Here is a 17,792-nt window from a genome sequence, read left to right on the forward strand (position 1 = left end):
CTTTCATCCAAAATGCCCGCCATAATTGTGAGATTATCAGATAATTGCTAGTTTATAAATGTGCACCATTGCTTGGCATGTTTAAGTAATGCATAGCCCACAACTTTCTGCGCTGTAAAATATAATTTTACTATTCAGGCATACACAAAGAAAGCTTGGTGATTGTTCATATTCTACGATACAACATGACCTATTATACCATGTTTTTGAAGATGTGGAAAATGCCAAACTTTTGAAACTCCAGTTCACAAGCCTTAGCCAAGGCAGTACCAATGTCGTCTTTGAATACAAGCAGGATATTGCGACCCTTACTATGAAGTTGTATTTCTGGAAAGTGAGCTAGCAGTCTAGATTTTAGCAGTGCAGGTGAAGTTGTTGGTCATGAGATATTCCTAATTGTGCAATCCTGCATTCATAGAGACTAGCCGAAACCCGTGGAACATCCACGGAAGGGAAGATGTAGTGTATGGATAGAGTGTACCATTATGGATGGCACAGGGGATTTGCTTGTCCGAGTAAGAGTTAGGAAGAAAGATGAGAATGAAGAGTGCATATATGAACAACGATCGCCAACACCGGCACAAATGCATGCTCTGGGTTGTCCACTCAGTGGACGGCTTGCTTTCGCCTTCGCCTGTCCAATCAGCGGACGGCTTGCTTCGCCTTCGCCCAGCAGACGCCAATACGATGGCGTCGTAAGATGGCGTCGTATCGGCAGTTAATCGGATGCTTTTGGGCCCCAACGTCGGCTAATTCAGATTTTTCGAGTATGGCTGTACGTGATAAACAAAGACCGCGGTTCGTAGATCGTAAATCCATTAGTGCCGTGGGCATCGGGTCACTGGGTGCGGCGTAAAAGGGATAACAAAGTCGAGTCCTTACGCTATTATTATATAGATGTGCTAAATCACTCAACTTAAAGACAGGTACAGTGTCCTCTTCCACACGTGCTTCTTCAATATACATCACTAGTTCAGCAAAGACATTTCCAGAAATTATGCTTTCATTCCCATTGTCTTTTTGTCTCTCGTGATGTACTATCTTGGCAGCTTGATTGTACAGGTCCACTACTCGGCACGATGCATGGTATTTGCTCTCTAAGGAAACCATGTCTCCTTCACTGAGCTTTGCCAGAAGCTTGGTGCCCTGAATGAAAGCTGCACTGGTTTGCACTCATTTGTCAAGTTGGAATGTTGATGCTTCACCTCATCCAGCAAGTGACTTGCTGGTCCCTCACAGAAAATGCAAACAACTACATTTTGTTCCGATATGAGTGGCAATTTAGATCTCACATGTGGCCACCGTTGGAATATAATTACTTTCACAAGGATGAACATCTTTGGTACTGCTGGCAGCTCTTTGCAGCATGTTGTTGTGAGAGCGAAAACTGCACGATTTGTGCCAGATGACACTGTGAGCAACCATGGCAGACTCAACGTCATTGCCTTCATCTAGGCTCTCCAGTCGGAAGGTGAGCTTTCCAAGATCACTGAATTTTGCTAAAGTTTCTGGTAAAGACTTGTATCCACTTCCAAAGTCTTTCCTTTTTGATTTAGCAGGACAATTCAGAGAATCATTTTTACACTCTGACAAATGATGCAAAGAGTCCAGTCGATCTGGTCTCCATGTCCAGAAGTAACAGAGTCTGCCAGTTTTATCCTCTTTGACATTGCTCTGTAGCTGGTGCTTGTGCCAATGCACTATAACTAAACCTCTTCTTGAATTCTTGAGATTGAATACATGTACGTCTACTTGTTTCCATTTTCAAGGCAAATCTCTATTCACAGTAGCACAACTTCATCCTGTAGTGAAATGGGTGAAAAATATATAATTTACTAGCCTTTTATTAAATCATGTTACCATAGCATCTGGACAAGAGGTGGATTTTAACACACAAAAAGGGGAGGGTCCTCAATCCTGATTTCTAAATAAAAGATCTTATTTCTCAAAACACTTTGAATATCCTTTTATATATAAATAAATAGCCTTTGCTGGATGTTAACTTCGCATCACACACCACATAATTGGGCAACAGTAATTGTTTTTAGGACATCATGTATGTCCTGGTGTTGGCTTAGCGGTTAAGGTGCCGGCTTGGGATCCCAGGATCCTGGGTTCGAATCCCGGTCAATTGCTGAATTAACGCCAGGAGGGTTGACTCAGCCTGTCATCCTTCCGAGGTCGGCAAATTGAGTACCAGCTTGCTGGGATGAATGATCCCGGTGTGTACCCCGGTTTAGAATAGGTACACCGTATCCCTGCGCATTGTAAGAGGCGACTAAGGGTTGGCGCCAGGAAGGGCATCCGGCCATAAAAACATTGCCTCAAACAGGGAACCATGATTGTCATGGGGCCCGCAAGGCTAGCGGGGAAAATGCGGGGAATATGGCCTTAAAACGATCATTCATATATATATATATATGTATGTACAAATTAAAATACATTGGAACATACACAGCATATTGTTGCGGATCTGGGGGTCGGCGCTCACCAGACCACTGCAAAGGCATTATAAGACTCAACTGGCTTCAACATGCTTTGTCTTTACCTTCTTAACCATTTCGAAGCTATTCTAAGAAATGATGTACTAACATGAAGGTAACTGCATTGAAGTTGACACACAGCTTGTTTTACCTTCGAAAATGGATTCACTTAAAACCAAAGGCCGAGAACAGCATACAACTGCCATGATGTCGAGACTTGGAAATAACTTTTGGACAAACCCATGCCAGAATGTTTCAGCTCAACAAAAATGGCTGATGAACCAGTCCATATTACACAACAGCAACAACTACTTAACCTAAGGGCTAAGTAGTTTTGCAATTGGTGGAATGTCACATTGACAGAAATAAGACCCTGATGGTGGTAGAAACCATTTTTTTCAATCAAAATTGCTGATCTCAGGATATATTGTCTTTCAGTGGTATATAATCTACATACACTTGCTCCATTATATTTAGAGTTGCCGGCGTTACCCGGTGCTGTTATAATCCTGTTTGAATTTTGAATAAATCTAATTTTGGTTTTTTTCTTATTTTCTTGTGGGGGCCAAAAACACTTCCCTACACCCAGTAAGGAATGAGGTCAGGGATTATTTAATATTGAGCGATTTTATAGAGCACGAGAGAGGATTGTTAAAAAAAAAAAAAAAAAATTCCATTAAATTTTTTTTTAGCCTGATACATTGAGGAAAGTGTGTCTGAAAGTTGGACGAAGATCCGTTTGGCCATCTCTGAGAAAAACGACACAAACATCTCTCTTGTAGTACAGATTTATATTCTGGTCTCGTATTACTTTTGCCCCCTGGAGGGTTCAATCAATGAAGTGATCAATTTCCACCAACATCCACAACAGAAACATCATCCACCTTCACATTTTGTTGCTTTGGCCGTCATCAGCACAGGTGCTCACCTTCCTCGAGTGAACCAGCCAAAAAGAAGTGTTCTACTCCACTATACCCCCCCCCCCCCATTAGTTAAGATAATGACACCCACAAGGGCCACAGAACATTTGAGAAATTGGAGGGAGGCTCAAAACATAAACATATTCAACCATCGAAGGAACACGCTCAAAGCATGTAACGCGAGAGGGTCCAGAGGCGTGTCCCACTCATAGGAATTTTTGAAACATTAGGCTTCGCTTCTTGAATTTTGGATCGTTTTCGAGGAGTGTTCGGGGGAAAACATTTCACAATTTGAGTTCATAGAACACCTTCCCCATTCCTCCCTGCTGCCTGGAAACGTCAGGGCAGCGCGATCATGGTCAGAGTGCCGATCAGTCACCATGGACCGGCCCTTTCCCTCTTCTCTCTCTCTCTAACTTTGTTGTGGCCCTGACTTTGTGAAGGCAGGGGTACACCATCCTGGATGTGGGGGATCTCTGGGTCACTCCTGGGAGATCCATCGGCTGTCTCAGTGCCACAGGCTTGATTGACAGAACTGCCCGGGGATATACAACTACAACAATAAGAAGTTACATCAGCTCTTCATGCCTGTTGTGTCCTTTACGACATTGCTAAAAACAGTAAGGTTTGTTTGGAATGATTTTCAATTTTGTTTGACTCCTACACAGGCAGACAGAATAATAATAATAATAATAATAATAAATCTTGCTCCTCTCTGCACATGTGTAATCGGGACTAATTTAGAGCCAAAGTTCTGTAAAACTGCATGTATGTTTTCCTATTCATGTTCAAAATATACCATTAAATTGAAATGAAGTTGTTCCTCAATCATAAATTGACGTTTGTAGACGGACAGACAGAGAAAGTGAACGAATTGCTTAACCCTGCATTTCACTTCGCACATGGGGGGTAATAATTTTGGACTGAACTGATTGAAAGTACGAAATGAAAAAGGTTGACTAAATCATGCAGCCAAAATGGTCTTCACCACCTCCATGTATGAAGTGGATTGGTCCTCCATTGCCTCCATCATCAAATGGTTTCTTCCATCATTATTATTAAAGCACACCCATACATAAAATTACATACACTCACAGAAAGTTTCATCAACCAAATAATTTATTACTCGGTTGGCCTGGCACTGTGCTTCGGATTGGTCGCCCTTCCCCTAAATAAACATTTGCCATTGTAAGAGATCAGAAAAAGTTTCCCTTTTTTACCAGATCGGCACGTTTATATTAAAAAAAAAAAAACTTTACAAAGAGTCTACATTCACAGCTTCTCTGGAATAAAATACACTAACTGCTGAGATTTAATTACAGTCATCATAATATATTTTAGTTGCAAACATTTAAAAAAAATTTTGACTCCAAGATCCTTCCTCAAACTAAGCCTGGTGTTGGCTTAGCGGTTAGGGTGCCAGCTTGGGATCCTAGGATCCTCGGTTCGAATCCCGGTCGATCGCTGAATTAACGCCTGGGGGGTTGACTCAGCCCGTCATCCTTCCGAGGTCGGCAAATTGAGTACTAGCTTGTTGGGATGAATGATCACGGTGTGTACCCCAGTTTAGAATAGGTACACCGTATCCCTGCGCATCGTAAGAGGCGACTAAGGGTTGGCGTCAGGAAGGGCATCCGGCCATAAAAACATTGCCTCAAACGGGGAACCATGATTGTCATGGGGCCCGCAAGGCTAACCCCCACTCTAGCGGGGAAAATGGGCCTCAAAACGATCATTCATTCATTCATTCATCCTTCCTCAAACTAAAAAAAGAATACTTCATTATATAATTCATCTGTGTATTAAATATCCCCAAAATAATTAACAAAGAACTCAATGATCGATGACGTTACAAGACTTGACGGAGAAATCTGATGGACAGAGAAGGCCGAAAGGGAGAAGGAAACGGTCGATTGCCTTAAATTGCTAATGGGCTGGAATCATGGTTCCGTAATACCGAATATTCCGATACATGTGTCCCGTGTCTCCACCAGAACGTTCTGCGCTCAGGTCCATCCTAGTCGACCAAGGCCCAAACTGCATGTTGCCCATTTGTAGTAGCTAGAACAAGGATGATCGAGCTCGCTCCGAAGCAGCTATTGCACTATTGTAGAGGATCGAGTTGATGGAACCTGAACTCTGGGAGACAGGGTGGGCAGAGCACACAGATAAAGCCTGATACAGGAAGTAACCGACGATTCCACTTCCTCCGTTGCATAGCGATATTGCACAACACTACCAACACACTATCACTGCACAGCACATACAAAGCACAGCTGCTCTTGGACTGGGAGTATAGGTTTTCTTTGCCCATAAAATTTTTTTTTTTTTTACTCTACCAAACAAATGTCATAGATTTACAAAGTAAGTTTGTTTTTTTTTCAGCTAGAAGGTTTTCCACGCCAGAGTTCAAAGTTAAGACACCCAAAATGGTCGTCCCTGAAGATGAGATCATCAGCGTCCAAGGTCGGAGAGATGTCAACGTGCTGCAGAGACAAGGGGCTGCTGCTGTGTTGTTGCCGACTCACTCCAACACAATCGCAGCTCACCCTGCACAGCGGTCATCAGCAACCACCCAAAGGAATACAAGTAAATACAAGAAGGGTCTGTCCTCAGCAAAACCACAAATCTTTATTCCCATGTCGGTCACAGATTGCAATGCTTTTTAATCAACACATCATTTCCTCTTGCCTCTCGCAAAATTCAGACTACACACGAGTATAGACAGCATAAGTACAGACAGCATAATCGTCGTTATTCACACCTCAGACTAAACTGGAAAGCCAATTCATATTCTGGAATAATCTTTCTTGTAAAGTAAAACGTTAATCAATTACACTGCCTCTTCTCCATCAAAAATGGTCGACCATCTTCATATGCATTAGCCCTCTTCTTGTACAGGTCTGCAGTACAACGAAACTGTGAAAACTATTGCCCCAAGTATGTAGTGTCACAATCAGGATGAGGAAGGCTAAGTTGGGTGGGGAAACAAAAATGGCCACAAAGAGAACGACACATCGGAATAGGAGGAACAAAATGGATAAGTTAGGCGAAGTCTCACCCCTCGCTCCAGCTGCCCGCTTTGGCCGTGCAGCCTTCTATACGTGCCCGTGTGTGCTGCACTTGAAGATCGATACGACGGAAAAACTCTCTGCCGGAGAGATCATCCAACAATTGAGTGTTGGTTTCTGTGTTCGTCTCGGAGCGGTTCTCCGTCGCTTGTCGTCGTGTTCCGGGATCTTCCGCAGATGAGGAGACGTCGTTGTGGCTGTCGGCACTTCCATTCGAGCAGCCAATGTTGGAGTCGCTCGCAGGAATAAGGATCCGATTCCGCAGAAAGAGGGTCTCACTGGAGAAGAGCTGATTCAGTCGCTTTATTTGCTCGGGCTGAGGGAATGGAATAGAGGATGAGGAGCAAGAATGAATCAGCATAACGAGGTGCCTCCAAGCAGTCTGTACCTCAAATTATAAATTAATTCGACGTCAAAGATGCTCTACATCGGACAATACAGACGTCCTTCAAAGACATTCATAATCATACTATCATAACATACTTCACATATCCCATTGTCAAAGATGATGCCAAAAGGGTCAAAGCGAGACAAAGTGCAGAGCTGCCATCACGGAGATTACAAGGTCCTCCATTCAGGTAAATACTCTAGAGCAAAGATATTAGAGCAGAGCAAGATGAACCACTCGGCCGTGAACGGGAAGTATCCAATGGGCGTGCTCGGCCGCCATTTTAGTAAGCAGCTGCGCAAGCAACGCCAGCTTAGAGCAGGGCATGACACAACATTAGACCCGATAGGCCTACCTGCAATCACGGACGTCCAAAGTGGCGGTTGCGGGAGGGGGGCGATCTGCCCCCCCCCCGGATGCCTCCCCATTTTCCATTTCGGTGAACCAAGTAAAATAAAGATAGCAGGTCCTTTGGACCGACTTTTATGTGTTGCACACTCCACCTTAAAACGCGATTTAATATAAATCTCACAAAAAAATTGTGCAAATACCTTCTTATACACTTTAGTAGGCTCCAATTTACCGAATTATGTATGTTTCAGTGAAAAGTTGTGGTTAATTATAGTTTTTGTGAACTTGATGTCTGAGATTCAGCAGGACAAGTCACACAATTTTTGCCCCCTTTTGAATTTTTTTAACCTCCCTCTGAAATTTATCTGGTGAATGCCCATACCTACAATGTAAGTTAGAATCTCAATATCCATAACCATGCCATCCAAAAAATAATAATAACAAGAAAGAGAAATCAGAGATTGCAGACCCACCAGGATGTTTTCAGTGGGTTTTTTTTTTTACGGCTTTTGTGTTGAAACAAATATGGCGGCCGAACCACGTGATCGATCACGTCATCATTTTTTTCCCCCCACCAATTTATCCCTAGATTATGCTCAAGCAATTTCATCCTGATCGGATGAAGTTTTGTACTTGTCGAATTATGACGTCATAATGGAGGCACCGATGACATCATCAACAAATGTTATTGCACATGGGGAGTTCTTTGCAATGAGTAATGTCTCAATTTTTTCTATGCAGCACTTTCGGAGATATAGAGGTGCAAAGTTTTTCGGTTTTAGAGAGATGGTGGCCGAACCACGTGACCTATGACTATTTTTTCTCCACCAATTTTATGCCTACATGACGCTGAAGAAATTTCATCTTGATCGGATGACGTTTTGTACTTGTCGAATTATGACGTCATAATGGAGGCACCTATGACATCATCATTAACATATTTTATTCCCCATGGAGTTCTTTACAATGAGCCATGTCAATTATTTCTATTCAGTGCTTTCGTAGATATAGAGATGCAAAGTTTTTCGTTTTTTCCAAGATGTCGGCCGAACCACGTGACCTATGACGCCATAATTATCAAAACATTATACAGGTGGAGTTGCACCTATGGTGAAAATTTCATGTCAATCGGACCAACGGTTGCAGAGAAAATCATATTTATTCTGTGCAGACAAAGACAGACAGACAAACAAACAGACAGAGACAAACGAACAGACAAACAAACAAACAAAAACAAACAAACAAAGACAGACAGACTCAAATGCAATACCCTCTCCTCAGGTGAGGGTAATAACTTGCCATATCTTGCATTACACAGTTGTGGGAGCAGTTTCAATCAGATTTTGACATGAAATATTTAACCACTTCTCGTCTGAAGCAGGAAGTCGTAGAGAACCTGTTATCAACCATAAAGGAGGAGAGGTGGATGCAGAGACAATCCATCTGCAAAGGAATTCAGATGTGCGTTGGGGATGGTGATGGTCGCTGAATTAGTCAAACGGGCTGTTGGAGCAAATTTCATTCTGACGCTGCAGAGTTTCACCAACAAGAAAAGAACGAGTCGATCAGTGCAGTTTGTCACAACTGTTCAGCATCAGCACAGATAGAATAAATGTTGCAATTTCTAATGTTCAACTCAGGCCTCCTCAGCAGAACACACCAGTGTACATCTCTGGTTACCTGTGTCGCAGAATCCTCAGTGGACATGAATTTCTGTCATCGTGTCTGGTTTGCAGAAAGGATCTTCAAAGAAGTGGTGCTGAATTGGATGATCCCGTCCTGCTCTTCATTCACAACAGGGAATACGACATCCAAGTCCAACTTTCGATCTCTAATAGTCCCATCAGATGATTTCCTCACTTTTTGTTCACACTGTGAGGAAGCGTTTCGCACTGAATTCAGTGAATCTAAGATGACGAGAAGCAATATCCGTCTCCTGCTCAATGAAGCCATGCATCAGCTGGATGTCTACAAGGGTTTGTACGTTTGCAGTGAGGAAAGGAAATCCAGAATAGTTGCAACATTTGTACGCGTCCATCCTGGGTTCAAAGCCTGGAGTTGGCTTAGCGGTTGGGGTGCCGGCTTGGGATCCTAGGATCCTGGGTTCGGATCACGGTCGATCGCTGAATTAACACCAGGGGGGTTGACTCAGCTTGTCATCCTTACGAGGTCGGCAAATTGAGCACCAGTTCACTGGTAATTCCCTGTGTGTCGCAAGAGGCGACAAACAGGGTTGGTGGCAGGAAGAGCATCTGGCCATAAAACATTGCTTCAAAAATGGGACCAGGGTGTCCAAAAAAGGCCAACCTCTGCTCTGCGGGGAAAAGTGGCCTCTAAAGGTAGCTCCTTCATGTCACTGTCCATCAAAATCAAATCAAATCAAAGGTTCCATCAAAGACGGTGTAAAAAGTTCAAAAGGTGTCGCACAAATAAGAACCAATATATGGACAGTTGCAAGTGGTTCTCGTAAAGACGTTGGACGACGTGCACATGCAGGGCAGTGCGGTAATCTTCATCTTGATGAAGCAGAACTTATACGGAAGAAAGAAAGTAAGATCAATTTACCTACACTTGACTGATTTACATACACTTGAATGTTGGTTCATCATTTTGTTTGTATCAATAGAAACTGTAAAGTTGATGCTTGAAGTTGAAGGATGTAGGGCCGACATTGCGGAGATTTTGCAAGTTCTTTTCTTCTTCGTAAGTCTTTGATGGATGGTTTAAAGAAGATAGGTGGTGGTTTATGCACTCTGAAAAAAGGTGTCAGTATAGTAAATAAAATGATGCACAATTAAAGTGAATTGTCATGATGTGCATAGTGGTATTTTGGAAATGTAAGACTGAAGAGAGAAAAGCCTCCAAGATTGTGTGATTACGGAATGAGAGAGGATTGATATGGATGCAATATCGATTATGTGAACTAGCAACAGTACCCGCCCTATGGGCGGGGCTTCAATTGGGAGGCCCACATGAAAAGGCAAAATATCAGAAATTGAAGGCTTTTATTTTATTTTAAACGATTCATATATACATCCGTTAAATCATATCACACGCAAGTCATCAAAATCTAAACAGTATTTGTAGAATTTCAATAAAAGCCACATCACTGTTCATATTGGTAAATATTATTCCATCGTGTTTGGAAAAACTGGAAAATTGGAAAAAAAATTTGGAAAAACAATACAGCCTATTTTACTCCAAGGGGTCCCAGGATTACCCACCCAAAATGTTGTTGCGATCGGTTCAGCCGTTTTTGCGGTACCTGGGAACGGACGGACAGACGGACGGACATTTAGTGAATTATAGTAAGATGAACTGTAAAGACTGAAAGTTTTGCTGCTATTGTGCACATCCCTTGGCATTATAATGTGTGTGTGTGTGTGTGTGTTTGGGGAGAGGGGAGATCTATGGACACCACAAGTCTGAATATAAATACAAACAAAAGGGGAATATGGACTGATGCCATATACGGTATTTTAACTTCCTACCCATCCCTCACCTTCAAAAAAAATTAGAAATTTTGAAAATTCAAAAAAAATTGAAATTAAACAGAAAAGCAAACAGAAAGCACCAAAGTTACAAGTCAACATTGTTTCAGAAATTTGCATGTTTCAGTTTAAACGCAATAGTTTTTTGTACACCGCACCTTTCCTATGCCATCTCCAGGCATTGCAAATCGTCATTGCCGGGCACCGAAGGGGGCTCGGCAGTGACGCACGCTGAAAGGGAGTACTGTTTTCACTCTGGTTGTTTGTTACTTGCAAAATCGAAGATTTTTCAAGTATATTGGTCGGTTGTGTTTGTGACTGTTAGTTTGTCACTGGCCTACAGGTCACAATTTTCAACCAAACTTCACCAAGTGGTAGAGTTGGTCAAATGCCAGAAGCCTATTGTTTTTGGGGTCAATAGGTCAAAAGGTCAACATAGGCCAAAGGTCACCAACTTTGCTAAATTTCTAAAATCCTCAATTTTCATCCGATTGACTTGAAATTTGAAGACCACTTGCATATCTGGTCATTGAATTCAACCACCAAGAATTTTTGAAGTCAACATAGGCCAAATGGTCAACATAGGCCAAATTTCTAAAATCCTCAATTTTCATCCAATTGACTTGAAATTTGGAGAGGACTTGCACATCTGGTCACTGAATTCAACCACCAAGTATTCTTGAGGTCAACATAGGCCAAAAGGTCAACATAGGCCAAATTTCTAAAATCCTCTATTTTCATCGAATTGACTTGAAAATTGAACAGCATTTGCACATTGAGTCACTAAATAGAGAAACTAACTATTTTTTAGGTCAAAAGGTCAAAGGTCAACTGAAGGTCAACCTTCCAAAATCATCATTTTTCATCTGAAAAATCGTCACTTTTCATCCTGTTGACCCGAGCTTTGATCAAGATTGTAAATTTTAAACTTCATGAAATGGACAATTTGCTGTATCAATGGTAAACTTTTGGGGGAGGGCGTATTTTGCAAGTATCGTGCTACGCATGACGTTTTCTTGTTTGTTTGTTTGTCCGGGCGATATCTCAGCCATCCTTTGAGCTAGGAAGCTGAAATTTTGGCACAATAGTGAGCAAGTCCTTTGTCAAATGCAGTATTTTTTGTTTTTTGAATAATCAATTAATTGAGGAGTTATTTAATTATCAGCGATTAATTAAGTGGAAAAGTGGAGCCTGGTGTTGGCTTAGTGGCTAGGGTACCAGCTTAGGATCCTAGGATCCTGGGTTCGAATCCTGGTCGATCACTGAATTAACGCCAGGGGGGTTGACTCAGCCTGTCATCCTTCCGAGGTCGGCAAATTGAGTACCAGTTCACTGGTAATTCCCTGTTTGTCGTAAAAGGCGACAAACAGGGTTGGTGGCAGGAAGGGCATCCAGTCATAAAACATTGCTTCAAAAAGGGGACCAACAACAACAAACAACAACAACAACAACAACCACGGTGCCCGAAAAAGGCCAACCCACGCTTTGCAGGGAAAAATGGCCTCTAAAGGTGTTTTTTTTGTTTGTTTTTTGTTTTTAATTAAGTACTTATTTAATTAATCAAATTTCCTTTCTCTTCTGACCATTAACTCAGGCACCTTTTGAGTTAGGAAGCTGATATTTGGACATGCCAATGACCAGGTGATTTGGCTGCAAAGGCTATTTTTGATTTATTAATTAATCAATTAATCGACTAATTATTTAATTATTCCATTAATGACTAAAAAATTTTTTTTTTGAAGTTACAGATACTGATGAAATGGTGGTGGTTTATGTGTTCTCTGACCGAATTGATTAATAATTTAATGTTTTAATGATTATTATTTATTTATTTTCATTATTAATCATTTATTTATCTTCTTTCTCATTTGGCCAATATCTCGGGCACCTTTTGAGCTCAGAAGCTAATATTTGGACATGAGTGACCAAGTGATGTGGCTATCAAGGATATTTTTGATTTATTGATTGATCATTTAATTGTTTAATTATTTATTGATTAATCAATTAATTATTTAATTTTTTATTAATGACTTATTTAATTAAATTTCTAAAAGATACATCTTCAGACGAAGCACTAGTGGTTTAGTTATGCTATTAGCAAATTGATTAAGAAAATATTTTGTGATAATCTTTTATTGATTTTAATTATACAATTAATCAATCAATTAGTGTACACCTCTCCCTCCCAATGCAGCCTCTATGAGCTGTAATGCGGTATTGCCGGGCGCCGGAGGCGTATGTGTATATGTAGTGTGTGTGTGTGTGTGTGTGTGTGTGTGTGTGTGCCGGAAGTGCCCCGGCAATGCCGCGCTGTAGGATATTTAATTTGTTGCATTGGGGGCGGTGTACTTTGAATGTATCTGTACTTGTTTTTGTTCTTTTTAATTCCTTTCTTGTTACAAAATATGCCAGCGATTCCACCATTATGTCACCAAAATGTTCCACCCCCCCAGTGCATACTTCACTGTGTTATATGGGTTCATCTTGGTCTGCTCTAGTATCTTTGCTCTGGAGTTCCCACAGGAGGTAACAACGCACCTGCCTGGTCTGGTTGTACCTACACAAAATGAGCCTTGGCAGATCAAATGTCTTAAATAAATTAAAAGAATCCCACACAAAAGATTGCCGTTAATGGACTTAAGTTGCACTTTTATTTCTTTAATACTGAAATGAAGAAGGCCTTGTGTGGAGGAAAAGTTGCACTTTCTGTCCGGTTTCCATTGCAAAATACTGCAGCATGGAGCTGAACACCAGACAAAGTCATCAGTCATCACACAGGGCTGGAATTAGAAAAGGTGCAAAGAAGGTGACGTAGCTGTGACACGTGACTGAAGCGCTTTCGCCAAGGCATGGAGTACACGACTGGTATATATTAACTTCACACCCGTGGTCGGGCCCCACATCTAAATACCACCAGGACGGCCCCTTGGCTGCATGGAGCATCCCAATATCCCAGGGGGGTATTTCCCCTCCCTCTTTCCTCCTCCAACCTCTCTCTCCCCCCCCCCCCCCCCCCCCCCCCCCCCCAGGGTGTGTTTGTGTGTGTGTGTTAGTGTGTAAGTGCATGTGTGTACCTAAGTGTGTGTATATGTATGTATGTGTGTGTGTATACGTGTGTGTGTATATATGTGTGTGTGTGTGTGTGTGTGTGTGTGTGTGTGTACGTAAGTGTATGTGTGTACGTAAGTGTATGTGTGTACGTAAGTGTATGTAAGTGTATGTGTATGTAAGTGTATGTGTATGTGTGTGTGTATATGTATGTATGTATGTGTGTACGTATGTGTGTGTGTACGTATGTGTGTGTGTACGTATGTATGTGTGTACGTATGTATGTATGTGTGTACGTATGTATGTATGTACGTATGTGTATGTATGTGTGTACATAAGTGTGTGTGTGTGTGTATACGTAAGTGTGTGTGTATACGTGTGTGTGTGTATACGTAAGTGTGTGTATACGTAAGTGTGTGTGTATACGTAAGTGTGTGTGTATACGTAAGTGTGTGTGTATACGTAAGTGTGTGTGTGTATACGTAAGTGTGTGTGTATACGTAAGTGTGTGTGTATTCGTAAGTGTGTGTGTGTATTCGTAAGTGTGTGTGTATTCGTAAGTGTGTGTGTATTCGTAAGTGTGTGTGTATTCGTAAGTGTGTGTGTATTCGTAAGTGTGTGTGTATTCGTAAGTGTGTGTGTATGTATGTGTGTGTCTATACGTAAGTGTGTGTGTCTATACGTAAGTGTGTGTGTCTATACGTAAGTGTGTGTCTATGCGTAAGTGTGTGTGTGTGTGTGTGTGTGTGTGTGTGTGTGTGTGTGTGTGTGTGTGCATATGTGTGTGTGTGTGCATATGTGTGTGTGTGTGTGTGTGTGTGTGTGTGTGTGTGTGTGTGTGTGTGTGTGTGTGTGTGTGTGTGTGTGTGTGTGTGTGTGTGTATGTATGCGTGCGTGCGTGTGCAGCTCCACTACGTGTATTGTACTAAAAAAAATAAAAAAATCGTACAATCCATGTATAACGCAATAGAACGATTATAATTAATATTAATAGACAATGCATCTCCCCCAGCCCCAGGAGAGCGCCCTCACCGTCACTCCGTGTCTCACTGCGAGCGCAGACAACGAGTCCCCAGGTCGGAGAGAGACCCAAACTCCCCCCGGATCAGGACGAGGTACAGAACAAGTCCGCAGAACCTTCAAAGGCATCTCGGTGGCGGGAGATTCCCTCGAACCTCGAGCCGAGCGTGATGAGAATGGTGACTTGGGAGGAGAGCCGGGAGAGAAGAGAGAAGGGACAGTCTGGTCCGGCCTTTCCGCCATGCGCCTCCGTTGATACAAACTACAGAACCGACGTCTCCCACACCCATTCACCGGGTTCCCGCCACACGACCACTCTCCGCTGCCTTCTTCCTCGACGTTTCTCACACGAACCTCTTTTACTGACTTTATATTTTACATCGTTTATTTATTTATTAAAATACCCCCTCTTGTATAGTTCTGTTTAATATAAACAAGCCTCGGACTATCCATTTCATCCAGGCGACCAGGCCTCAACGAAAGCACGTCACGATCGTCGACACTAGATGACGTAACAGCAGTCACCTTTGCACTTTTTGCAATTTCAGGCCGTTTTTGTCTGGTGTTGAGCACCATGTTGCAGTATTTCGCAACGGAAACCGGACGGCGAGTGCACCTTTTCCTCTACCTCATGATAAGGACGTCTTAATTTCAGTATGACAGAAACAAAAAGTGAAACTCAAGTCTATTAACACCAGAATAATTTATGATGCAAGTCGGTTGAGAAACGAGTATTTATTTATCTTGCTTTTATTGCACAAACAAGAATTACCACAATGTGGTCAGAACCTGCAACACACACATATATATAGATAATTTTATATATGTATATGTGGTGCTGCGCACACACGACTCGATTGCCAGAGAGGTAGGCCACAACGCGTTGGTATAACAAAGTCTTTATTCAAAGCTCGCACTTCAGCACTGGGCTGGGCGGGCTCGAGCCTCGAGCTTAGAGCCCGCATATATGTCCCGAGGCCACGCCTAGTCCCCGGGCGTGGCCGATCGGTCGAAAGGCGGGGCATGTGCTTTCGTTCCCCGCCTGGGTGCTCGCGCCACCCACGCCACTGGAATCTATATATCTATATATATATACTATATATATATATACTATATACTATATACACTATATACTACTATATATATATACTATATACTATACGATACAGTACATATACGATATACTACTACTAGCTATATACTACTATGCTACTATGCTACTACTATGTATACTACGATGCTACTACTATATACTACTATGTAGTATATAGTAGTATATACTACTATGCTGTACTACTATGCTACATACTATATACTATATATATATCTATCTATATATGTATATATATATATATATATATATATATATATATATATATATATATATATATATATATATATATATATATATATCTATCTATCTATCTATATATATATATATATATATCTATATATATATATATATATATACAGTGTATATATATATATATATATATATATATATATATATATATATATATACTGTATATATATATATATATACATATATATATATATATATATATATATATATATATATATATATATATGTATATATATATATATATATATGTATATATCTATATATATATATATATATATATATATATATATATATATATATATATATAATTATATATATATATATATATAATTATATATATATATATATATATATATATATATATATATCTATCTATAATTCCAGTAATCTCTGTCTGTCTGTCTGTACGTCTGTACGTTTGTCTGTGACCGCTGTTTCTCGACAACCACGGGTCCGATATACTTTTAACTTGCCAGGTATATTGCTGGGGACCCGAGGATGTGCCTTTTCAAGGTTTCATATTAATCGGACAATTACTTACCGAGCTATGTCCAAAAAACGATTCAACCAATCAGAGAGCAGCGAACGATCGCGTGTGCCGAACGTGGCGGGCACACTCTGCCTCGGATGGCACATTTGAGAGCGTATTCATTTATTTCACGTTTGCAAACTATGTTGGCGTTAAACTATGTTTTACAACTAATAAAAACGAATTTGCGATTCATTCGCTTTCCTGCGCGTTTGTGCACGCGATGGCGATTTCTTTACCAAACTCCGGAAGCCGTTCGCTTTGGACCAAACCATTGCATGTAAATAGAGGGGGGGGATTGTCACCACTCGCAAGCCGTTCGCTTTGGACCAAACCATTTCATGTAAATAGAGGGGGGGGATATAATTTTAGATATAGATATAGTACGGGCATGCCCTAGTAATAATAAAGGAGTCTTATATAGCCCCATCAAGCAGAGTAAACTACCCTCATGGCGCTTTACATTATCATGCGAACGCACACACACCGCACACACACACACACACACAAACATACACACACACAGACACACCTTCACTCTTGCCCTATTCCTCTCCCTCCCCATTCAAGTGCACTTGAATATATATATTGTTACGGATCCAGAGGACCGCACTCCCGTTAGCAAGGGGGGGGTTAATCCCCTTGTCCTGTTAAGCTGGCCGTCTCCACCGGTCCTGGAGCTATTACGTCACTTCCGGTCAGCGCTGAGTATGGTTGTAAGTCCAACCCATCTTACTATCTAATTACCACCACCGGCCGTAAGCGAGGAAACACTCCCACCCGGGCCACAGCATGATTGGATTGCGCCGAGCGAAGCGAGCTGCGACTCGGGCCGTTAACAAGAGACTAAACCCGACTCCGAGCGTTGGCCAAATCATGCCACAGGTACTCAATGGGAAGAAGGGACTAAAGCGATCGGGGAAAGAAGAAACCAAAGTAAGGAATAACAGGTATTTATTCACTATCTACAAAACCAAAACCAAGGAAGAAACGAAAGGTAGGACTGTACAGGAAGAGGAAGAAGCAGATACATAGGGCAACCTTAAAACAGTCTTTTATTACAACCCCGGACAAAACAAACAGATTCACACGAACAGGGAATGGCATGAAGAATGGCTGGAAGGAGGA

At 41.5% G+C, this 17,792-nt stretch overlaps 1 protein-coding gene across 1 annotated transcript; it reads right to left on the bottom strand.

The window, feature by feature from the left end:
• Positions 1 to 1,826: 1,826 nt before the first annotated feature.
• LOC137431079 (uncharacterized) lies at positions 1,827 to 15,291 on the bottom strand. The gene is made up of 3 exons (XM_068121970.2): positions 14,785 to 15,291; positions 6,465 to 6,790; positions 1,827 to 5,953 (listed from the first exon to the last, which is right to left on the bottom strand). The coding sequence occupies exons 1-3, from the start codon at positions 15,013 to 15,015 to the stop codon at positions 5,785 to 5,787; spliced, it is 726 nt and encodes a 241-aa protein (XP_067978071.2). The 5' UTR covers positions 15,016 to 15,291; the 3' UTR covers positions 1,827 to 5,784.
• Between the last annotated feature and the right edge of the window lie 2,501 nt (positions 15,292 to 17,792).

This window comes from Myxine glutinosa, chromosome 7, assembly GCF_964187855.1.
Source record: "Myxine glutinosa chromosome 7, kmMyxGlut1.1, whole genome shotgun sequence".
NCBI classification, from domain to species: Eukaryota; Metazoa; Chordata; class Myxini; order Myxiniformes; family Myxinidae; genus Myxine; species Myxine glutinosa.

Excerpts from the sequence above, each read along its gene's own strand:
- LOC137431079 (XM_068121970.2), bottom strand. The coding sequence starts at position 15,015 with ATGGCGGAAAGGCCGGACCAGACTGTCCCTTCTCTCTTCTCTCCCGGC. Across the intron at positions 6,791-14,784 it reads CAGTGAGACACGGAGTGACG|CCCGAGCAAATAAAGCGACT; the intron begins GTGAGGGCGCTC and ends CCATTCCCTCAG. Across the intron at positions 5,954-6,464 it reads GCGGGCAGCTGGAGCGAGGG|GGTGAGCTGCGATTGTGTTG; the intron begins GTGAGACTTCGC and ends ACCGCTGTGCAG.